General features: G+C 28.3%; 1 protein-coding gene across 1 annotated transcript; it reads left to right on the top strand.

Annotated features, from left to right (window-relative positions):
* The first annotated feature begins 576 nt into the window (after positions 1–576).
* On the top strand, positions 577–25,410 carry LOC127281961 (BTB/POZ domain-containing protein Tiwaz). The gene is made up of 5 exons (XM_051305987.1): positions 577–871; positions 14,709–14,795; positions 14,973–15,176; positions 21,165–21,370; positions 24,737–25,410. The coding sequence occupies exons 2-5, from the start codon at positions 14,767–14,769 to the stop codon at positions 25,210–25,212; spliced, it is 915 nt and encodes a 304-aa protein (XP_051161944.1). The 5' UTR covers positions 577–871; positions 14,709–14,766; the 3' UTR covers positions 25,213–25,410.
* Positions 25,411–26,465: the final 1,055 nt, after the last annotated feature.

The raw sequence follows: 26,465 nt of genomic DNA, 5'->3' as shown, positions 1-26,465 counted from the left end.
AAACGTTCATAATAAAAAAAAACCCACCGAAAAAAGGGACAAATTCTACAATAGCAATAAAATAGTAATCTACTTTGCCGACTGATGATAATGTAAATGCCATCGTTAAGTGCCAATTCTACAAATTGTAAGATAAAAGAAACAGTACATTGTGGAAAAAACGTTCGTACTAAAAAAAACCAACAGAGACAAATTCTAAAATATCGATAAAATAATAATCTACCTTACCGACTGATGGTAAAGTAAATGTCATCTCTAAGTGCCAATTCTACTAACTGTAAGATAAAAGAAACAGTATATTATGGGTAAGAAACCTTCGTAATAAAAAAAACCACCGAAAAAAGAGACAAATTCTATAAAGTAGCAATAAAATAATAATTCACCTCTATTTCTTGCTTAATTCGAGGGAAAAAAAATTGGAAGAAGAACCAGTGCAATTGGAAATGCATTGGTGTAGGTGAACTGCATGAGTAGGTGGTGATGGATGCTGGACAGAGGTGAAAGAGATGGAGTAAGCAGCGGTAGGGGTAAACAGGCAGAAGCGAGAGAAAACTACATTACTCTGTTCAACTCAGTTCAAGCTAGGCTGCAGCAGTGCGCGTATCGTGAAAGCTGAGTCTTCACGTGCAACCAATACCACGTGGTATTGTGTGTTATCTATTTTGAATGATTGTCCTACGAATACAATAAAAAGTGATTTGTTTTTTTTTTTTGCCAAGTGAACGAAACAAATAAAAAAAATATAAAAATAATCTGATTTTCATTGATTTTGATAAACGAAACAAAAAAGAATAGAGAAATATTATAAAACAATCTTTTACACTGTGGATATCAGAGAAACCGTCAACCTGGAGCCCACGTGCCAGAAACGGTGAGATAACATAAATTGAAAAAAACAATATTTACTTGAAAAAATAACTAAAAAGACCTCGATTATTAAATTACGGCAAATGAAGAAATACTAATAAAGTTAAATACCAAAAACAACATTTATTTATGTATTCAGTTTTTATATACTATAGGACCTGACCAAAATATCGTATCCTTTTTGTAATCTACAGAAAAATTAAATCCTCGCAATATATAAAAATGATTCCTTTGAATTTTTTTCTTAACTTTAAACTCACATTAAACATAAATTATCAGTGAATTTTTCTCTCAAAAATCATTATCTGAAAATCTTTTAACTTTATAATAAACTTAATTAAACAGATATTAAAATTATAATCTGATAACAATTTTGCCTTTTAAAAAATTTATGATCGGTATTATTAAATTTTATATTATATTTATCGTATTTGGTAAACAAGATCTTCGGGAAAAAAAAAAATTTTTGGACCCACCTCGTTTCATTAAAAAGCTATAAGACGACAACCGACTCAAGTATACGGGGTAAAAGAGAGAAAGAGAGAGATATGAAGACTTGTTCATAAGTTACACATAAGAAGTCACTTAAGCTTTATACTATCAAGACAAGTATATCCCGCTGTAATTAGCAAACACACGGAGAATTTATGAAAGGCTGCTATTTAATTGCTCCGACCATATTATGTGGTTCTCACTTCGTTAGGCACAGATTTATACGACACGTTATCCCTTTTGAACGATTTATTTTTCAGCAACTATTCAAATGTTTATTTTTACTGGTTTAATTTTTTTTTCCAAAAACACTATTTACATTAATATTTAATCACACTATTTTTATGAGAAAAATTGTAAAGAAAAAATCTACAATTTTTGCTAGAAAATCAAAATTGAATCCTTAAATTCAATTCCTTTTTTCAATTTAAAAAATTACAAATTTTAGAGTAAAATTTAATTAAAATTTAAATAACCTACATTTCTTTCACTCTTTGGCAATTTTTATTTAATAAAAATTTTCCCTCCATTCATTAATTAATATATAACTTTGTCCATAATATATAATTAAAAAATAAAATTTAAATATAAAAATTATTTGTAAATTTGTGTTTTTGAATTTATAAAAAGCATTGCCCAAATGAAAAGTTCAGTGGTAAAATGGACAGAGGGCTTCCTGAATGATGTATATATGTATAGAGAGAGAGAGAGAGAAGAGGAGAATGAGGGGGGCAAAGGAACTCGGTAAAGCCCGAAGGATATGCTGCAGGCTCAAATGCGTTCTGCAGTTGCCGTAATTAGAACCCAACGCCCCAAGCACACACAAGCCCTCTGGCTGACGAGTATCTCGCGAACCAAAATTATTCATGAAGCGAACAGAGGAAGCACAATTTACCCGCAAATATTTTATCTCGTTCGTCTCAATTGACCACACATTGTGTTTTTGTTCACAAAAAAAAAAAAACTTCAATATTTTGAGAACCATTTGCCAACCAATAATAAATCCATTGCGTTTATAAAAAAAAAAAATACTTATTTTTAAACAAAAGAAATTTTATCAACAAAAATAATGAAAAAGGGGTAAATTTTAAAAATATTTTAAAAATTTTACCCTAAAGAGAAAGAGAAGGTTAAAACCGTCCAAAAGTCTTGGAAACAAAAAGGCCTGAGGTTAAAATCGCCAGGCAAAAAAGCAGAACTTATTTTACTTAACTCATATTTTACAACTTACTAATCTGCTTCTGGCTCTAACGACTTCATTTATGATTCTTTTTTTTTCTAACATTAAAATTTTCTACTTTAGAGCATTTGTTTTCGACTGAATTTCAACTAAGAAATAAATGTCTTTTACAGTTGGGAAAATAATAATTTCTGATTTATCCTCTCAAAAACAAGAATATAAATGTTTGAAACAAAATTTTCGTTTTGTATTGAAAAAAAGAGTTTTTAATTAACCGTTAAAAACTAGCTCTTTAATTGCATTCTAAAAAAGAGAAAAACTATTAAATAAACATGCTACATTGATTATTATTTTTACCGAAATAAAAGAATTTTCACTTAACTATGTCATAAAAAATTATTGAAAAGATCTAAACAAATATGAAATAATTATTTAAATGTTTCCTACCTACTTCTCAATATGTATATAATTAGTGAAAGCATAATTGAAACATTATACATTTTCTCGAGAACATATAATTCTAGTTTGTGGCTCATAAAAGTTAAAGAAATTAAAATGAAAGATAATCTCCATACCGACCTATAAACTAACATTTATTAATAGATAAAAGAAAATAAGAAACAAGTTGCATCATTTTTGAATCTTGATCATCTGAGAAGAAAATAAATCCCCTACAAATCAGAAAGGGTAAAAAAAATCCGATCCTTCAGATACAAAAAAAACTCAATTGAAATGTGTGATTTATGACACAAAATACTAATGTCTTAGTTATCAAATTGCGCTAATATCGAACTTAACTCGAACTGGATCGATAAGTACCTCTCTATATAGTGCACTAATGTGCAAAGAGTTCAGAACTGTAATTGTAAACCTAACTCTTGAGAAACAAGTTTTCTTCCACTCTTTAATCGCGTCTAAATTGCCTCAATTATTACTCACAAATGGATTGATTCAAAAGGAGAAAAAGTAAAGGTTATTTTATAGATCTATAAATTTATATTGTAGAAAATTAAACCTAATACAATTCAATATAAGAGAAATAAATAAATATGAAAATGTTTAACACAAAATTATATATTTAAAATTTTCTAATGCAAAACAAAAAATCAAGAATATTGAGAGATAAAAATAAAACAAGCAATGAGAATCTGCGCTCATTAATTTAAATTATTTTATATATGAAACTCAGCATGCAGTAGTAACAACTTGAGTAAGTCGACTATCATTTGTCATGTCTGCAGTGGCAGTTATTACTTGATGCCACCTTTGAAAACGAGTATATCATTCATAGGTTCTACTAAGATGCAAGTAATAATATCTGGAGGCAGCAAGGACTGAACTACTTTTCCTATATATATATACATATACCCCCTATTGCGCGAATTTATCTTCAAAGAAACAACAAAGTAATAAAAAAAAAATTATCTCTGACATTTTTTTTTTATTTTATGAACCAAAAAAAAGGGGGAAATTTAATTTAAATTTATCAGTGTTTGAAATATAAGTTTAAATTAAAGAAAACATCTTTCATCCTCGCTCACTGTCGTTAATTAAATTAATCCCGCAGTAGACAAAGATAAACTGCAATGAACGTTTTATACATACTTAATTTCATCATTAATTTATCATCTATTTTTTTAAATTTTATTATTATTTTTTAATTAAATAAACTGCCCATAATTTCTGTATTTTAAATAAATACCAAATGAACTCAATATAAATATTTAAAATTAAATATTTATTTGATAATAGTCAAATAACTGCGCACTGAAAAAAGATTTTGGTATTGACAACCAAACGTTTGGTTGGTATTTAAGCAATTTTTTATTGAATCAACAAAATTTTTAGTTGTCCCAATCAAACTTTAGTTAAAACAAAAATCCTTTTTTTTCTAATTTTGGTTGTGTCAAACAAATTTTGATTGAGACAATTAAAATTTTGTTGATTCAATAAAAAATTGCTTAAATACCAACCAAACGTTTGGTTGTCAATACCAAAACCTTTTTTCAGTGAGAAAAGGGTTGGGATTACCATTTTTAGTTAGTAAACTATACTGCTGCTAATTTATTAGTTGCTAATTTTATATTTTTAGGCATAACTATTTTATTAGTTGGTTTAACTAATTAGTTTGTTGGAATAACTATTTAATTAGTTACCTAACTAAAGAACCTTAAATTTAGAATATCTATGGAATAACGGAATATTTTCTAATATGGTAACAGAGTGAATAAAGACCGCGTTTCATCGAAATGATCGTCTCAAATCCATTTCCCCTGAGGAAATTTAAACCCGTTGACATCGTGGGCTGCAAATCGAGTCGCACTTGCAGTGAGAATTTCCGTCTCGCGGACTAAGTAGGTAAAAGCAAGTAGTAGTAGTAGTAGTAGTAGGTATAGGTGGGAATGGACAAAGATGAAATGGAGCAAGACATGCATTGGCGCGTGTCGGGAGTGCCTCCTTTGCTTGTTGCTGCAAAAGCCAGATTACGTAGGCAGTATGCAAAACACGAATATCAAATTGATACGTCCTGCTGTCTTCTTACAATAACAAATCTAAATCCCTAACGCAAAAAAATATACCAAATTTTTCCCCGTTTGTAAACCTAAACGATTTCCTCGAACATTTTTTCGAATAAGTTTATATACTAATTTTCCCTTTTAAAAAAAGAATCTTGTAAAAAGATAAAGAAAATAAACTAAATTACTTTTAGTATTGAGTATAAATTTTTTTTCTGATTTTATATCCATTCACGCTATATGCAATGTTAAAATGCCATCAGGCATAACCATATAAGAGATTTACGCCCAAGTAACAACAAAAAACTTTGTATTGGTGAATAACTACTTATGAAGTGAAAATAAACTTACCACCACTTGGAATGAGAAAATGCACACGCATATATAGATATATTTATATATATTGCGACTGATAGTAGAGTTTCTAAACCCACAGGTCATCCGCCTATAATGGCTGGTTCTAGTCCGCGCCTTGGGCAAGGTGTTTCCAGGATGCAATCATATCACGAAACTGGAACACATAATGATTATTTATTAGCTTCAAAATAAATAAGTATATACATTCATTATTGACATATTATTAAATTTTCTTTTTTTTTTCTCCTATCAGGACTATCTCTCTCTCTCATTTCAACCGTAAAAATTCTATATTCTTTCCTGTCTGACTAAAAACAACCTTAACCACTAAATTTTATTGAAGAAAAATTGTTTTCTACATGTTCGAATTAAAAATATTTAATTACAACATTCCTGCATTTCTGTGTAAAGGAATAAGAAATTAACCAAGAAAAAAATGTGTAAAGATCAAAAGTCTGGAATTTATATATATAGAAGGATCACTGCGAAACTCGCCCTCGCGAGCTCATATCCGCAACGACTCACTTTCGCCAATAAAGCATCAACAAATGTGGCTTGAAAATCGAGTTGAAGCCTCGTACCATTTCCGCGTGTTGCACCTCATTCGAAAATCACTCGAGCATGTCAATAAATCTTACGTTTATATATGAAGCATAAAAGAATTTCTTAATTCCGTTTTCCCCCCGAACAAAAGGGGTATAAACTTACTTCATTAACCTACTTTCATAATATTATATATTTAATCATAATTATACTATTTGAAAATAAAAATTTTAAGTAAATTCCTTTTTTATTTTGGACTAAACTCATAATTTTCATTCGTTGAAAACAATATATATAAGCCTAATTTTATCTTTTGAGGATTTAAATTTTAAGATTGGCTTCTGTGCTTCGAAGGTAAAGATATATTATAGATTAGCTTGGAGGCCAGAGCATCAATAAATTGAGGCTACCTACGTAAAACGCCAGTCGAGTTGGTAGTTGATGTGAGCGCAAGCCAAACCGGTCGGCACGCGCTTCAACAATCCAAAGACCAAACGACGCGTTCATCTCTCATTCTCTCTCCCTCTCTCTCTCTCTGTCTCTCTGTCCCCTTCATCCCACTGTACTTTCCTGACACCTACCCCTTTCCTACACGCCCTTTACATACACAAAATTCCCATCCATTAAACCCACTTCGCGTCTCTTTCGTCCTCTGATTCAACAAGTTGCGTAGGCTTTAAAGCAAGAAATATATTGATGACTTTAGAAAAAGAAATCATACAAAGAAAAAGCTTTCCTATTGTGTCGGGAATATTTTATTTCAATACAAAATTTATTTATTTAAATTTAATTTAAAATTTAATTTAAAATTTAATTTAAAATTTAATTTAATTAGTAAAATTTTTAACTAATTTCAAATAGTGACTCACTTTTTGCTTTTGAATTAATTAAATTTTACCAGTTAGTAAAAAATTTATTTACTGGTAGTTAAATTTTACTAATTCAAAAGCAAAAATTTAATCACTAATTCAAATTAGTTGAAATTTTTACTAATTCTTTAGAGAGTAAATGGTATTTGTTTCAAACACATAGAAAAACGATTGGTTGGGATTACCATTTCGTTAGTAACACAGAAAATTAAAAGGCATTAAAATAACCTGCAACGCTTCTTATTTTAATCCAATTTTGCTTATTTTAATACCAAAATGGATTAAAATAAGCAAAATTGGATTAAAATAAGAAGCGTTGCAGCTTATTTCAATGCCTTTTAATTTTCTGTGAAGAGTACTTCTGCTAATTTATATTAGTTACTGTTACTATTTAGTTAGTTAGCCTAACCATTTCGTTAGTAAGGTAACTATTTAAATACTTATTCCAACAAACTAATTAGTTAAACTAATAAAATAGTTATGCCAACCAATAAATTAAACCATAACTAATTAGCAGCATAGTTTACTAACTAAAATAGTAACCCCAACCAATCTTTTCTCTCAGTACAGAAATTATTATTGCAAAATTTATTTAATTCAAATAAAAATTATTTGATCCAAGTAAATATTTATTTGATAACTAACTAATTATTTGAATAAAATAATTTTTTTTCAATCTTATTTTTTCCTATTTTAAAAACTTATTTTCCATTTGTTTATTAGAACAAGAAAACAATTTATAAAAACAAATCCAACAATTGTTAAGTCAATAGAAACATCAATGAGTGGAAAGAACCTCGCACCATTTACTTGGAAATTTGGGGTCCGGTGAAATTTTCTGCAACTTTGTAATTTTGTAGTTTTTGACCTCCTGAACAAAAAATGTAAATGGCAAAATACAAAAAAATGGACAGATTTTTTAAAAATTGAGGTTTAAGTTCAAAAAATAGTGTTAAAAGTGAAAAAAATTCAAAAATGAGTAAAACCAAAAGAACTAAATAAACTTTCTTAAAACTCCTTACTCGGGATCGCTTATTTCGAATTCGATGTCAATTTTTGAAAATCCAAAATGTCCGACCAATTTTTTTAAAATACATCGAATTCACTTGAATCTCGTTAATCGGGGGTTTTCGGGGTCGCTGATTACGAATTCGATTACAGTTTTTCAAAATCCAAAATACGATGCATTTTAAAAGAATTGGTCGGACATTTTGGATCCGCCATTTTAGATTTTCAAAAATTGACATCGAATTCGAAATAAGCGACCCTGAAAACCCCCGAGTAACGAGTTTTAAGAAAGTTTATTTAGTTCTTTTGGTTTTACTCATTTTTGAATTTTTTTCACTTTTAACACTATTTTTTGAACTTAAACCTCAATTTTTAAAAAATCTGTCCATTTTTTTGTATTTTGCCATTTACATTTTTTGTTCAGGAGGAAAAAAACAACAAAATTACAAAGTTGCAGAAAATTTCACCGGACCCCAAATTTCCATGTAAATGGTGCGGGGTTCTTTATTTGAATGTCAAAAGTTTCAATTTTACCTTCCGCTATTAATATAAAGTGAGAAAGGAGCTCATTTATCACGTAATGGGGTAAAAAAACATCATCTTATATGGGCACTAGTATTTCAATCTGTAGCACTGTTTTATGATGTACTTGAGAAATGTATAGAGAGAGAAAAAGAGAGTGCAATCATTGCCTTCTCTCACTCTGGATGGACTTTTAGAAGAACATTAAAATATATATTACGAGCGCTTTAAGCATTGGGAATGGTATATAAGAGACGTGACGGATTAGAAGATTGGACTCAAATCAAAGATGGAGTGAAAAGAAGTGAAGAAAAGCTACAAGCAAACTACAATTTCACCTGATTGGTGGGCTTGTACTATATATTCACACATTCACACTATACAATATTCTCTACATGTTCGACTCCTATCATCAAAGAAAATACCGCAACATTTTATAAGACACTTAACCATCCCCTTAATTTTCCTACATTATGCACGCTCCACATCTCAATATATATTCTTATGACACAAAACTATCCTAGTTTTCCTTTCTAACGATCTAAATCTACTATTTAAATTAATATTATTAAATATAAAAAAGTGTATGTATATTTTTTTATATGTAAAAAATGTATTTTTTTATATGCAAATATTAGGGGCGCATTATTATACTATAAAAATCATTGCTTAGAATTTTGATTTAAAAGAATTTTATTAGATATAATTATTTTTTAGACGAATTTTCATTTTTCGAATTTTTCTCTTTAAACGAATTTTTATTGTACAGAATTTTTAAAACGCCAAATTTTTATTTATTCGAAATTGCAAATGGCCGAATAAACAATCAAAAGAAAGATTTCGGCGCGTTTTTTAAAATTGACCGATTTTCTTGACAATTTCTAATTGGTCAATTTTCAAAAAACGCGCCAAAATCTTTTTGTTGATTGTTTATTCGGCGATTTGCAATTTCGGACGAATAAAAATTCGGCGTTTTTAAGAATTCTGTACAATAAAAATTCGTTTAAAGAGAAATTGTGTCGAATTAAAATTCAAAAAATGAAAATTCATCTAAAAAATAATTATATCTAATAAATTTCTTTCAAATCAAAATTCTAACTCTAATGATTTTTATGGAATTAATCATGCGCCCCAAAATATTACTCTCAATACGAAATGAAATTTTATTAAAACTTTTTCCTTGCAAAATTATAAGGATTCTAAATTATAACTTCCTTATTAAAATTATTTCTCTTATATACTATAAAAAATCAAATGTGAAATACTTTGCGAAATAATAATCACAAAAGGTGCGTGAAAGGGGGAAGTACATTGCCCACAGTATAACAAGGAGATTGCAATCGAGAAAACTTATACAGGGACTTAATGAGGCTTCTGTAGCCCGTCGTCCATCAGAACCAATGACTCGCTACTCTTTACTATATATATACCAATTCAATTCAATTGCCTTTAGAGAGTAATGCAAGGACTTCCGCATAATTTTTCTCACCTATATATAGCAAAATCTACCTAATACTCTTTTTTTTTATTAATAAAAAAAAATAATTTTATTAATAAAAAAATAATTTTATTAATAAAAAAATAATTTTATTAATAAAAAAATTATTTTATTAATAAAAAAATTATTTTATTAATAAAGAAATTATTTTATTAATAAAGAAATTATTTTATTAATGAAAAAAATTATTTTATCATCAAATGAATATTAAATTGAGACGAATCAATAATAAATTAGAAATAAAAATCAATATTGGAATATAACGGCAAAAACGTCAATTAATTTTTTAATGAATCACACTCATTATGACACCAATTTATCAGTCTTTTTCTATTCAAAATTTACTGTTAAACGCACTTAATCATATTTTAAGTCAAGCGAGTTATTATCATTTACCGTAAGAAACACAATTTTCTTACGATGATTTCATATATATATATATATATATATATATATTATATATATTATAAGGATCGATTATCTTTTATCTAGTTCATCTAATTAGAAAAGATGAAAGTCATAATTGCTCAAACTTTAAACATAAAATAAGAAAATTTTAAACATTAGACCTATGATTTATTATAGACTAAAATTACCACTGCTTTAGAAAATTAAAATAAATCGCCTTAATGGGCTTTCAAATAGACCATAAAAAAATTTGGTTCATTTAAATTTTTCATAGAAAAATATTTTTTTCAAATAACCATTATTTCAAAAATTATTTCGTTCAAATAAATATTTATTTAGTAATAGTCAATAACCGATTACTTGAATCAAATAAACTTCTTTTCCAGTATAAAATCAGAAAAGTATATAAATTTCCAATATTGAAACATTAATAATAAATCTATCGCAATCTCGTTTATCAAATAGAACGAAATTTTGTTTCCACAAATTGCCTGACCAAGCGGAAATTATACACCAATTATAAACAAATCAAGTAAAGAAGAAAAAATAATTAAATCAGTACTATTTATATCGAGAAGCAAGTGAAAGTGACTCATAAATAATAATTGAATTCGAGAGTTATAACTGATACTATGCGCAACATCGCGGGCCTGATTTGAATTCACATTTTCAGTTAATATAAGTATAAATTATCACGTCAAGTATATAACTTTTGAAATATACAAAGCAACGAATATAATGGGCAAAAAAAAAAAAATTCGCTCGTATGACCTTTGGCATATTATATATATATATTATATAGTATTTAGCGCCTGCGTGTACATTTGAATAAACCTCCGCGAAAGAAAATGAGGCATTTTCGAATTTGCATTCGTATGCGGGAGTGGCCCGAAGGCAAAAGTGTCCTCAACAATCATATATCCCATACCTGAAACCGAGTGGAATGTGACTTGGCTGGAGTGCTCACAATATACATATATATACACCTCAATATGGTCATATATGCACATATAAACATATACACTCAAATATTATATAGACTTATACTTTAGCAATCGTATATATGTATATATCTACGGATGTACAACTGGCCCCGGAGCCATTGGACGCTTCTATATACCTGACGGGGGTACACTTTGCCCTCAGGATTCCAACAGGGACGCATCTTCACTACTCTAAATTATTTTCATCATATATTTATCATCAAAAGTATTTTTTTTCATTGCAAAATAATTTATTTAAAAAATATTGTCAATTTTTTTTACAATTAAAATAATACATACACCCAGAGAAATGATTTATTTGAACCAAATAAAGTATATATTTGAGTTAAATAAACGTATATTTGTCTCAGAGCCTACTAACTTATTTATTTGGCGTAAATAAAAATTTTATTTGTCAGAAATAAATTTTTCTTTGGCTCAAATAAACTTTTTATTTTAATGAAATGAAATATATTTGCAACAAATAAATGAGTTAGTAGGCTCGGAGACAAATATACCATTTCTCTGAGTTTAGAAATTATATATTTAGAGCCAAATAAATATTTGTTTCAAATAAATTTTATTTGGCTTAAATAAGATTTATATTAAAAAAATTTTATTTTTGTTTAAATAAAAATTTTATTTGCACTAAATTAAATTTTTTATTTGAACCAAATAAAAATTGAGTTAAATAAAAGTCTCAAGAGACGAATAGCCAATTATTTGGCGTAAATAAAAATTTTATTTATGACAAATAAAATTTCTATTTAAATCAAATAAATATTTATTTGGCTCTCAGACAAATATATAATTTCTCTGATTGCATAAAAATTGAATACCATTTCTAATTTTAAAGTAGAATTTTTAAATGAGTCATATATGTTTCTTCTAGTTGAGGATAAACTGTCTGACAAAAATTAACCTATTCTACTTTAAAGACTGTAATGTTTCTATATACTACACTGAAAAAAAAATTTATTTGATTCAAATACTCGATTACTTGACTATTATTAAATAAATATTTGTATTAAATAATTATTATTTGAATCAATTAATTTGTTACAAATACAAAAATTATTGGTTCGAATACAATTTATTTAATTCAAATAAAAATTATTTGGTTCAAGTAAATATTTATTTGAATAATACTTAAGTAATCGAGTATTTGAATCAAATAAATTTTTTATAGAAAATTAAAAATTTTTTAAACGCAACTACTAAAAAATTAATTTTTCCTCTTTTTTAAAAAATAAAAAAAAAACGAAACGAAACCATGAAACTGATTTCAATAGCCCGGAAGTATGGCGCGTCGTGAAATGGTCAGAAGGAGAAGATCAGAATATTGCCAAGGACGCTCGAAAGCGAATATATAAACATGGCCTAGTCTCGTCTGAGATGGTCTGTAATAACACTTCAGGTCAAACAGTTAACTTTCATAAGATCTTTTTTTTTTTTTTTAAAACCATCATGCTAATTTACATCCGTTAAACGACGCGCGTTAGTCAAGCTGATATGTTTAATTTAGCATAATATAGGGGCTAAACACGGATAGACCTCTTTCATAATATAACACTTTACATGCTTGTCAATTATTTATCTTCTCTCGTCCTTCTGCATCCTTTCACCAAAAAAAAAATACACAAAATTAAATGGTTCCACTTTTGCCACTTTAAAATGAAAAAAAAAACCAAACCATTGTTCTAAGAACTCTTTTTTTCCAAAAAAAAATCCGCTACTTTTTCGTACAAATTAAAATCTTTTGTAATTAATATAAAAGAATCTATATTTATTATAAAACGATAAAAAAAATTTTTTTTAAATCTTTCCTACCCCTTGATTTGAAAAAAAAAATATGAAGTTGCAGAAGAGAAAAAAATGATAATAATCAATGCCTCCGGTCTTGAAGTTTATTTCCATGAAATAAATTACAACGAAAAGTCAGCTTAATTTGTCGCGTTCTTTTGCGGTTCTTGTTCATCGTTAAATTGTTGCAAGTATCTTCTCGCGTTCATATATAAACATTCATGTGCGTGCGACATAAAATGGACATGAAGAAAAGACAAGTATAGGCATGCGTGTGCACTTAATGTCTCCTGCGGCGATATCAACTGATGGCGGAAGAAAACCAGTACTGGAAATAATGGACCCAACCATATATCCCTACGTCTTTCTCGTTGGGACAAGAACTTTAGGTTATAGGGTGTGCCTTTAAGCCGATCTGGTATAAAGAAAGAAAGAAAGAAAGAGATACCACGTGGGCGGAATAACCGACGGCTCAAAACTCAAACCACAACTACTTCACTGATAAGCTCGTTTCACTCGCAAGTGAATACTATAATTCTGATTTACATTCCATTAAAAAAAAAATTTCCTGCCTTCAAAATAAAATCGCCTTATAGCTAATATTCACGATAAAGAGAAAATTCTCAACAAAACTAAATAATATTTAAACTTATTATTTTTCATTTAAAAAGAAATTTTTATTAATCCGAATTTAGGGAACCTTAAAAAAAAATAACTAAACAAAACTCACCAAGTGACGAATTTTAGAGAATGAGATCTCTTGGAGTAATTATATACAGTTACAAGTTGTCCAACTGCCATCAGGTGAATTGCTGTCAGATGACCCACCGCGAAGGAAACTCGTTCAGCTCGTAAAAACTCATATAATATAAAAAAACCTGAAACATGAAATGAGAGTGCGACATAAGAAACTTGAAAAAGATCAGAATTTATTGCAGACAAGATTTTTATTATTATATATATACTTTACAAATATATATAGTATTTTTTTTAAATATTCCAATTACATCATTTTAATTCCATTAATACTGCTTTTTGATAATTCTTTAAAGTGTAATCCAATTACTAAAATTATTACCACCGCAAACACTCATTGAATGTAAATAAATAATAATCTCATTTTCCATTATATCTCGTTGAAATTTACATTTAACTATAAACACAAGGCTACCTCATATTTTGACTCTTGTTTATTTTTCCAAGCTTTTCCGGTTTACGATGCGGGTAAATAACAAAATAATTTAACGATAGCTATATTATAAACGCATGATAAGCCATAACGATTTAACGTTATGTTATTCCTCTCTCTCTCTCTCTGTTCGACTATAATATTCATGCATCGCCTACATTAATTCATAATTTTCATATGTATTAATAAGGCAATTAGCGGTAAAATAATATTTAACAAACGCATAACGAAAAATTAATAAGAAATCCGGAAATGAGATACATAAAATGGTGACCAAGAAGAGGAAAATTTTCAAACAGAGACTCATTTTCTATTTATGTGTTTTACCTCAAGATCTAAAATTGACTTTTCTGTTTTCAAAAATTCATATCGAAATTTTAATTTTTTTTTTTTTAAACTATGGCAAAAGGGATTAGAAATAATTAGTACATGAAAGATGATAATGATGAGAGTAACAGAGAATTCTATTACAGGCGGAAATGTGAGGTTGACGGGAAGGAGGCGAAAGCAGAGCTAACGGCGCAACGCAATATGTTCCCTAGCGCTCAAATTAAAATGAGGTATGTACTCGTCCTTATTAATATTTACACCTGTCAACACACTTACTCATTTCAACAATTGCAAATACATTCTCAAATCAGATTCGAAAAGACGTAATTCTTAATATAATAATTATTATTATATTATTTATATAAAAAAAAATAAAATAAAATAAAATTTGAAAATATTTTTATTAGATTGCTGTCACCGTGCAGTTCGCCGGCAACATCACCTACGATGTCAAATTCATCATCGCCAACACCTCCCGCGCCAGTAGCGCCCGTCTATAATCAAAAAATGACGGGAATCCCCTGTGTAGCCGCCGCATCACGATACACAGCCCCCGTTCACATCGACGTTGGTGGCACGATATACACCTCGTCATTAGAAACTCTAACCAAGTAAGAAACATTTTTTTTTTAAATTCCTATTTTAAAACAAATTTTTATTTTATAAAAATATTATTTTAAGATTTTTAAATTTATTTAATATTAAATAAACCCCTTTTTTATATTAATGTAATTAATACTCTTTGATTAAATTAAGACCAAATTTACTTATATCAAAATAATATTTCTAAAAAAAAATTTTTTATAAAAAAATAACTAATCTTGCAACAAGATTTCCCTTTTTACTGCGCCTAAACTGTGACTTTTTACTGCCAGTAAAAAAGTCCCGCAATAACAGTATAATAAATGCATCTCAAGGTTGACAGTATAAGCCTAGTATATTTTACTATACAACAATGTCAATTTAAGTTAACGGAGTGGTTAGAAGAGAAATCCGTTTTATATATACAACGATATAATCCGCAAAGTAATCCCGTAACGAAATACGCAAGTACGCCAGAGGAGATTCTATCTAGGAGACGAGATATATATGTAAGGGGAACAAGTGTTGCACGTGAGCGCGACTATTAAGCGATATTAGAATATTAAAAAAACATTAATGATTTTACTGAACTAAAACTAAATTTTTTGTGTAATAAAATTCTTTCAATAAAATAAAATATTTACCATAATTATAAATTTTCAGCTTCCAAGAGATTCTTTAAATAGCCCTCGGAGATCCCTACTTTCAAGTTAAATTTCCATTTGGAAAATGTGAAAAATAACCGTCAAAATAGACCGAACCATAGTCTGCATGAGAATTCTGTGTCCTTCAAAATAAGATATCCTTTCTTCCTTTCGTCTTTATCTTTGAACTGACACCACAGGCCATCGAGGATAGAATCTACAAAAAGAAAAATTAATTAATATTCATTTTATACGATTTTTATTTAGTATCTATTTTGTACTTAAACAAAATTTCAAAACATTAAAAATTTTCGAAACGAAATTGACAATTGCTGAAATGCACCGGAATAATATCAAAACAGACTCTCCCTAGACCTCGAAATAAGACGTCACGTCAAAAAAAAAATTTTGAAACGCGAAGGAATTTGACTTGCCAATATCTAATACACATAGAGCCACGCTTCGTTGCACCTTCCCTCATTACATGCTGTTGACCTTAATGTTTTGTTTGAAAGTAACTCGACATATCGCGCATTCCAGATTCATATCAATGCTATTCATGTGTATATCTAAACATATAAAAACAGCAAAAAAAAAACGTGTCGACTAAATCGATGACACTTTTATTTGAAAATAAATTGACACATTTCAAAGTCAAAGAATATATTAAAACAATGAAACTCGAGGCTAACAGGGTATCATCTGAAGAATTTTACAAAAAATAAAATCCCTATTAGCGATCGAAAAGCATTTTTCTAAATTGCATCTCACCCCCTTCTTCATCGAGAAAAAAAAATGCTGAAAAATCATTTCTTTTGGATAAGTCAAACGACAATGGAAATATAACTAAAAAACAGAATTTAGAAAATATTATTCTATTTCACGTAACCTAAATAAAAATATGCAAATTTCCGAACAAAATCAAGAAATACCGTAATATAAAATTTCTACAACTTTCAACAAAAAAAAAAATAATTGAAATAATTTATTTCTCCATTTATATACATATATAGGAAAACAAACTGAACACACACACGCGTTATTAAATTCTTTGATTAATATCAGTATATACTATTAGTTTAACTATTTTCCCCCTGCGGTACTTTCTAGACGATCAATTTGTTTGCTATTTGCGGAATTTTTTTGCCCGTGATGAACGACAGCCGCGAAGCTACGCAGAAATCGATGTACGGCCGTAATGAGACGAATCGTAATCAATTCCCGATATATGTGAGATTATATATACATATATACATAAAGTGTATGGATGTATTTGTACATATATACATTTTAACTGCCAGGGAGAAACGATCCGCAATCGGTAAAAAAAAAGTAATAAAAAAAAAAATACAAACACCTCAACTTTATATATAAATGATTACATTTAACTAACTTCCGTTATGTTCTGTATAATTGAAAACCTACATAAAATTAACATCGCATTCATTAAAAAATATCAAAATTCACCAATCACAAATCATCAAAAAAAAACTAATTAAATTTTTTAGTGCAAAAAATTCCAATGTTAATAATTAATTAATTTAAATAAATGCAAAGTCAGTAAAATAAAAATTTCCCTAAAAGGAAATTTTGCCAAAAAAAATCCTGCCAAATTAAAATTCGTTTAATCAAAAATTAATTAAATAAAAAATTGTTTTACATATAAAAATTCTGTTAAATTTAAATTTGTATCTATTTTTATTATTAAATAATAAATATTTTATCTAATTTCAGTTAATCTATTTTTATTGAAGAAATTTTTTTTTACCACACAAACTTGATTTATTATTTTTTAAAAAAGTCAATCGCCGATCAAGACACATATTCGCGCGCGAGTCTTGACCAAAGGGGGTTGGAGGAGAGAGGAAGGGGGTTGTACATAATTTACTGGGCTGGACACCCGGTATATAGACATATATACAAAAGCAGAGCAAAAGGGATCTGAGTGATGTGAGCCGATCGTTTAGTGTTTTCCCATAGCGAGTGGATCTGACCCGGGATCGGACCCCGCTTGGTCGACGGTGGGCCCAACAGTGCCCTGAGGTAATCACGGCCTCTCGTCCTCCGCCTCTGGTCCCGTTTCATTTTCGCTCTATCTCTTTCAAAAAATTCTCCCTGATCCCTATATCCCTATATAGTCCCTCTTTCCACCCGCACATCATCAAACTCTCAACTAATAATCGATTATAATTTTTTTTTTTTTTTTTATTAACTTCAATGTTTGTCCATACAATCTCCAAATCTGAATTAATTAAAAAAAAAAATTAAATTTTCGAATTGTCTTTTTTCTCTTGAATTGGTAACAATTAACTAATAGTAAAAAAAAATATTTTTAGAAACGAATTAGTAAATTTTAACTAATTAATAGTAAAGAAAATTTTTTTTTTGCTACCGAATTAGTAAAATTTGACCAAATTATAGTAAAAAAAATATTCCTAAGAAATTAGTAAAATTTAACTAATTAAACAAAATTTATTTACTAACGAATTATTAAAATTTAACTAATTAATAGTAGACAAAAATTTTTACTAACGAATTAATAAATTTTGACTAATTAAGGAAATTTTTTTTTTTTTTTTGATACCGAATTAGTAAAATTTGACCAAATTATAGTAAAAAATTTGTTTACTAACGAATTAGTAAAATTTTAACTAATTAATAGTAAGAAAAGAATTTGTTTACTAACGAATTATTAAAATTTAACTAATTAATAGTAAGAAAACATTTTTTTTACAAACAAATTAGTAAAATTTAACTAATTAATAGTAAAGAAAAATTTTTTTGCTACCGAATTAGTAAAATTTGACCAAATTATAGTAAAAAAATATTACTAAGAAATTTGTAAAATTTAACTAATTAAAAAAAATTTATTTGCTAGCGAATTATTAAAATTTAACTAATTAATAGTAGACAAAAATTTTTACTAACGAATTAATAAATTTTGACTAATTAAGAAAAATTTTTTTTTTTTTTGCCACCGAATTAGTAAAATGTGACCAAATTATAGTAAAAAATTTGTTTACTAACGAATTAGTAAAATTTAACTAATTAATAGTAAGAAAAAATTTTGTTTACTAACGAATTATTAAAATTTAACTAATTAATAGTAAGAAAACATTTTTTCACAAACAAATTAGTAAAATTTAACTAATTAATAGTAGAGAAAAATTTTTACTAACGAATTAGTACAATTTAATAAATTTATGATTGTAATTATTATTTGTAATACAGAATAAAAAATTGAGTAATTTTCTAAAACAATCAGTTTTATTATATCTAACCCCCACATGAAAAAATAAGATTCTAATCCCGTAGATGAGTTTTTTTTTCTAAACTAGCCAACATTTTTTTTTTCTTTTTTTTAATAAAATCTCAAAACTTAAACTCCACTTAAACTTTTAATAAATTGACAATCTTCATAAAACTGTATAGTCATCTCGAAAAAAACTGTTCTAAACTTTATAACAAAAGTTACATCAATCTTCAAAAAAAAAAAGTTTTCTTTTTTTCCTCTATTTTTTTTTTCGTCTTTTTCCTAAATGCCAGTGGCTTTATATATGTATGTATAAGTATGAAACTCTAACCTGGTACCAAGGACGCAAAAACATTACATATCTGGCACCATCGAGTTGGTCTCTCACCAGGTATAGTTACCCTGCGGTATCTCTCTAGAAGACGAACGCCTCGAGCAACACGAGGCCGTCGTTATTATACGTTATCGCGAAGAGGAGGGTATGGGAACCGGCCCGAAGGTACCTTACTCCTCCCTCGTTGTGCCATAACGCACGACGAGGTACAACGACGAGAACAGAAAGTCCTTCTTTTTGCACGGGTTCATAATATATACACGTTATTTTATATATATACCAAGAGAATCAACTTAAAGTGCATATATGCATATATATATATATATATAATGGTTTCCATTATACAATGACCTTGAGGATTAATATTTTAAATGATAAATTTTACAATTTCTAAAATCTTATGAACCAAGAATATTGTTACCTCGGGCGTATCTACGTCATTTTGCTCTTAAACATTCGAGAAAAAAAAAAAAAAAATTGTCGAAAAAAAAGTAAACTTCAGATACTCGATGTAAAAAATATATATTCTTTTTGAAAAATTCAAATTTATATTAAACAGAATTTTTATTTAACTAAATTTTCGTTAAAGAGAATTTTTATTTAAAATTTCTACTTGGACAAAATTGAAAAATTTCGCCTGAAATTTAATTTCAGTAAATAATAAAAATAATAGCAATAATAATGATAATAAAGTAAAATTAATATAAACGTTTATCAAATATAATATTAAATAATCTCACAGAAGCGAAAAAGAAAAATAAAAAATTCATACATCAATCATTGCAAACGCTAAATTTTCTTTCAAATCTCTTTTTAAAATCAGCGTCACACTTTCCATCAGAAAGTGAACGCAACTTGATCTACGAACTGACATTTTTCCCCTATATTTTCCTGTCACTCTTATCTATATTTCATTCTGATTTTCCATTCAGTTGCAAATTGAGAGATAGAGATATATTTTGATAATTCTTTTTGTTTCTTTTTTTTTAATTTCTATATATATTTTTTTTTTTGTATTATTTTTTTTTATTATTAGAAACATATCCGTTCCGCCAGCTTTCACAAAGATGAAGGAGGCTTACCTTTCTCGAGGCGCCGCTTCAAATAAAGTCCTCAGGATATGACGATAATCGAACTCCGTTATTTACCGCAAGCAAGAAATCATAAGAATAAATTGCATTGTTCAGGGCTTTTGCTTAACAGCTTTGCTTGGAATACTCGTTTATCTTCGATTTCCTTTTTTTGTGAATCGTAAAATTATATTTTCTCCATTTTTTTCCCCTTTTTTATAATTCCTGAACAATGATTTTTTCGTTATCTGAAATATATTGATTTTGTTATTAGTAAAAAAGTAAACAAAATTTTAATCCTTAGATAAACAAAAGTAATATAATTATAAAAAAATGAGTCTTGATAAAATTGATAAAATCTATTGGGCTCCTATAGGGAGTAATATTGGAAGATTCGATATTTTATCGACATGGCACGTCATTAATTAGTAAAAGAAAAAAAAATAATAAGAGAAGCTTGTAAAAAAAATTTTCGATGGAATCAGCTGCTGCAAATTTTGTGCCCTAGGCAAAACTAACCCGCGGGCTATGTAAGCAGGTGCCGAATACATTGGTCACCTGCCTGATTCACTTTATTTCTATATATATATACAGGGGCACAGAAAACACAAAAAAAAAAAAATCTTTTGTCGAAGAGAATGAAAATAATTCGAATTAGATCCTTCAAAGAATCCGTTGGAATTATTTTTAGAAATGTCTTTTTTTTCAATTTTCAGGTATCCGGAATCGAGGCTAGCAAAACTATTCAACGGAAGTATACCTATTGTTTTGGATTCTTTGAAACAACATTATTTTATTGACAGGGACGGTGGAATGTTTCGTCATATTCTCAATTTTATGCGAAATTCACGTTTACTTATTCCTGATAATTTTGCCGATTTGGATCTCCTTCTCGAGGAGGCAAGATATTTTGACATTGCACGTAAGTATTTTTAAAAAAAATTGTCATACTATTTATACAAATTAAATATAAAAATCATTACTGAAATATGAAAAAATACATTGTTGATATTGTGAACATAACCTGTAAAAAGAAATTTTCTCTAAAATAATAATAATAATTAGATTTTACCTATATACTTCAAAATACAAATAAATCATAACCTTAAAAAAGTTATTAAAAAATTATTTTTTGCGATTTGGAAAAAAACTCAACATGAATTAAAATTTTCTCCCTACATGCCGATAACAAAGATTCTAATCTAAAAATTTATACCAATTGCATATATACAATGCAAAAATAACATTTATTCTATTAAAAATGAAGACAAAAATAAAATTTATTCATAAATGGCAAAATATATTAGTTTTTATTTATTAGAATAACTAATATTAATATTTTATCAAAATATTCAGATTTATAATTTTTTCCAAGGCAAAAACAAAAACAAAATTTATTCATAAATGGCAAAATATATTAGTTTTTATTTATTAGAATAACTAATATTAATATTTTACCAAAATATTCAGATTTATAATTTTTCCCAAGCAAGACGAACATAGAACGATAATCGTCAATCATCTCGATAGACATAACCAAAAAAATATTTCAATTATCACTTTTTTATAGATAATTGGGACACAAAAGATTGCGATTATTTCAAAACTTTATGAAATATTTTATTAAAAAAAAAAATTTGACACAAAATTTAACCTTAAACAGGGGAAATTTTTTTCGTCGTCTATATATTATTATTATTCACCAATAAATATAAAGACTTACCAACTCCACTTGATAAAAATGAATCACTAGCTCAAATAAAAGACTTTTCTTCTCAATATCAGATTATTTTAACAATTAGAAATGCAAAAAGAAACAAAATAATCAGGACTCCATTGTGAACAGTGCGCGCCAATTTGAGCAATGAAAAGCAGGGATGAGTCACAAGAAAATGAACATGTAACTATAAGCAAGGTTGTGAAGCAGGTCTCTACTTCCGGAATACAACCGGAATGAATCTACCCTTTTTTTACAACTTTGCTCAGATATTTTAAATTTTTTTCAAACGGAAAATCAAAACTTTTTTTTGCTCATTTGACAATTATGATTATTATTATTATATATCGCATAATTATTATTATATAATTAATTAATTATAATTAATTTATGATTAATTATAAAATAATTGCAAGTTTTTAAGTACTAAAACTTTTTTTTATAATATTAAGAATATTTCTTCGGAATTAATGAAAAAAAGTAAAAATTTTTGCGACCAATAGGCAATTATTATTTAACAATAATTATAAAGATTTACCTTTTCCATTTGATGAGAATTGGCCATCAGCTTGAAGAAAAAGCTTTTTCATCAATATTGGATTAATTAAATAACGAGAAATATAAAAAAAGATTGAATAAATGGGACGTCGATGCGAACTGTGCGTAGCTATCTCGAGCAATGAAAAGCAAGGTTGGGACGCTGGAAAAGGGACGCCGAGAACTTTATGCAGGGTTAGGAAGTCACGAGTTTAAGGGTATATACGTACTGATGGCTATACTTCCGGAATGCAACCGGAAATGATCAACCCTTTTCATTACAACTTTGTTTAGATATTTTAAATCTTTTTCAAACGGAAAATCAATAATATGGAAATTAAATAAATTTTTATTTTACTGATTTAACAATTATGATATTCGAATAATTATTATGATATAATTAATTATAATTAATTTATAAATAATTGTAAAGTAATTGCAAATTTTTGAGTATTAAATCGTTTTTTTATAGTATTAAAAATATTTTTTCGGAATTAATAAAATAAAGCAAAAATTTTTGCGACCAATAAGAAATTATTATTTAAGAATAATTATAAAGTTTTACCTTCTCCATTTGATAAGAATCATCACCAGCATGAAGGAACAGCTTTTTCATCAATATTTGGTTAATTAAACAATGAGAAATGTAAAAAAAGTCTCAATTATTAGGACGCCGATGTGCACAGTGCGTAGCTATCTCGAGCAATGAAAAGCAAGGTTGGGTCGCTGGAAAAGGGACGCCGAGAACTTTATGCAGGGTTGGGAAGTCACGAGTTTAAGGTTGCATACTCATGGTTGCACTTCCGGAATGCAATCGGAAATGATTTGCACTTCCGGAATGCAACCGGAAATGATTTCCCGTTCCCTTTACTCAAGATTTTTCAAATTTATAAATATAAAATTAATATTTTTGCGATTATTAACCTGAATTGATAAAAAAAATTCGGACATGATACAACACTGTTAATTATCACAATATCCAAAAATGTAATTATTGCGCTAAATATTAGCAATTTTAAAGATAAATTAAGCACAAAACACAATAATATAATGATTTTTTATATAAAGGAACGGAAATTTTAACAAAAATTGGAAAATAAAATGGTTTCAATGTTGTTTAATAAATATATTAATACTGATTAATAAAAAGACTTACCTTGGGCTTTTGTGGGAAATCGAAGCACAATCGTTGAAAAACTATTTTTCACGTTACTAAATAGCTATTTTTTTATTATTTAAACAATTACGAAGCTTTTACACGGTGCATCCACGATAAATGGCATGGCAGACAAGGTAGAGTCGTGGAAAACAGGCTTGTCCAATAGAGTAGAATATCCGAAATGTGACACTTTTTGATTGGCAAAGTGGGGGGGGGGAGAAATTATATATTTGTTTATAACCTAAGTGTCAAAACATTTAAATCGCTAAATAATTACACTCAATTATCCTAAAAATAACTATTAATTAAATCTGAAAGCTGATTTATCGTTATAATTATGTACTATTTGGTTTTTAGTATTAAACCCTACTTTTTTACTAATAGTGAAAGAAACATGTAAACAAAATCTATTTTTATAATTTAATTTCAAAATAAAATGATTTTACTCTGAATGAGAAGAAAATACAAGCAGAGATACTAAAGAATAAATAAATATGTGGAATTATACCTAGATAAAAGTGAAAATGAAGGTTTTTCGAATTTTACATATAAATATTAATTTTTTGACGTAAGTTTTTAATGGATTATTAATTATTATTAAACAGAATTTTAAAGTACTCTTTCCACATAATAGAAGCAAAATAGTGTTTATAGGTAATTTCTTATAAAAAGGTTTAATACATTAAAATTTCTTTTTTACAGGATTATAGTTCACTTCTCTATAAATGATTGTCCAAAAGCATTGGAAAAAAATTGATTAAAATTAGCTCAATGTATTATTTTTCTAACTTTCAGTATTTTTTTTTTTGTTTTTGTCAATTTGCTATATTGGAGCTATTTAAAAATTGACTAATTCAAAAATGTATATCTTGCAGCAATGTGCCGGCAGCTGGAGCAAATGAAAAAGGATCGCATAAAGAATGGCGCGACGACCTCGTCTCCAAGCCCACCACCGAGTCTTAGCGGTGGTCGTGGTGGAGGCGGTGGAGGAATAATTCCACCCATAAGAGATCAAGAGAAACGCAACGAATGCTACGAATGTGTTGCATTACACGTGAGTCCTGATCTTGGTGAACGTGTAATGCTCTCCGGTGGAAGATCACTTCTCGATGAGGTTTTTCCCGAATCAACACAAGCTGTGATTGATGCAAGATCAGGTGTCGCATGGCATCAACAGGATGCGAGGCACGTTATTCGTTTTCCACTTAATGGTTATTGTAAATTAAATTCCGTTCAGGCAATCACTAGGTTGTTAAATGCGGGATTTAATGTTGTCGCAAGTAACGGTGGCGGTGTTGATGGTCAACAATTTTCCGAATATTTATTTGTTAGACAAGCTGCCAACACTTGACAAAGTACATCAACGCCTCGAAAAACATCTTCGAGGACAATTCGGAGTCAACGCGATTCTGATATTGAGTAATTTAATCAAAAAAAAGACTGGCAAAATCTCTTCAAAGCTCGAATTGTATAAATTTTCGCAAAGCAGTGATAAAAAAGAGTTTTTTGTATTATCTAGAAATTATATTGTTGAATATGTCAAAAATAACATTTTTTTTTGTTTCTTTGAATTCACTGCAAAAAAATGGCATTTTACAAGGCGATTGTTTTTGTTATTTTAAATTCTTTATTATATATAAATAAGGTGTATATCTGTATTTAAAAATTTACTAATAATTGTAAATAATTTTCTTTATATTATAAAATGGCGAATCTATTGTATCTCGTGATCTGAAGACAACGAAACGACCGTTGATCTCATATTGTCAACTAGAATTATTTCAGAAGGCCAATCGCTTTGCTTTCATATAAATATTATAAGATTAGGTGGCAAAGGTGATATAATACAAAACAGGTGCACAATGCGATGTTAAAAATAATGTACCTAATAACGGTCCAGATTTGAAAGTATAAATAAAAAGTGTTTATTATTCAAAAATTTTTATAATTTTGCCAAAAAAAAAAAAGTAATTTTGATTTTATTTTGCGTCTTCGATATATAAAAGAAAGAATAGAATCGCGAGGTCGAGGAATTAACGCGGAAATGGTACCAGGCAACATTGCGTTGATAACGTAACCGCAGGAAAAGGGATAAGCGTACTACAAAGCGTACAAGCGTTACCGCCTCGAGGAAGTTGCCATGGTTACGGTGAACTCAATATCCATGTTGCCTCAAGGAATAGTAGCCGGAGGCTGTCATCCTTGGAATCCGCCGCTGCCGCCAAGCTCTGGTTCTCTAGCTGATTATATTCCATTTCTATATTGCCCGAAGGGAAAATTTTTCGATCCTCAATATATATACCCCACAAACGCAAAATAGCCTTTGGCACGCGTAGGAAGACAGTTTGAAATTCGAGAATTCGCCCTCAAACCAATTGTATGTGCGCGTGCTCTCAAGATTTGCACACAATTTCAAAGGAGAGAACTTGAATCGCTTTTAATTTCCCTCTATTTTCTCTTTCGACGTTATAATTCTTTTTTTCCCCCCTTTTGAAATTCGCAAATGCTAATCGTAAACTAATTTTGCATAAAATTCCAAAAAAAATTTATTCACTTTAATTAAAATAATTTATAAAAAAAAAAAAATAATTCTAATTAAAATAG

Source organism: Leptopilina boulardi, unplaced genomic scaffold (assembly GCF_019393585.1).
Source record: "Leptopilina boulardi isolate dan_hultmark-lab unplaced genomic scaffold, ZJU_Lbou_2.1 LbouV2_278, whole genome shotgun sequence".
NCBI classification, from domain to species: Eukaryota; Metazoa; Arthropoda; class Insecta; order Hymenoptera; family Figitidae; genus Leptopilina; species Leptopilina boulardi.
Note: the sequence above shows the minus strand (reverse complement) of the source record. Positions and strands in the feature narration are given on the sequence as shown.

Excerpts from the sequence above, each read along its gene's own strand:
- LOC127281961 (XM_051305987.1), top strand. The coding sequence starts at position 14,767 with ATGTTCCCTAGCGCTCAAATTAAAATGAG. Across the intron at positions 15,177-21,164 it reads TCATTAGAAACTCTAACCAA|GTATCCGGAATCGAGGCTAG; the intron begins GTAAGAAACATT and ends TTCAATTTTCAG. Across the intron at positions 21,371-24,736 it reads AAGATATTTTGACATTGCAC|CAATGTGCCGGCAGCTGGAG; the intron begins GTAAGTATTTTT and ends TATATCTTGCAG.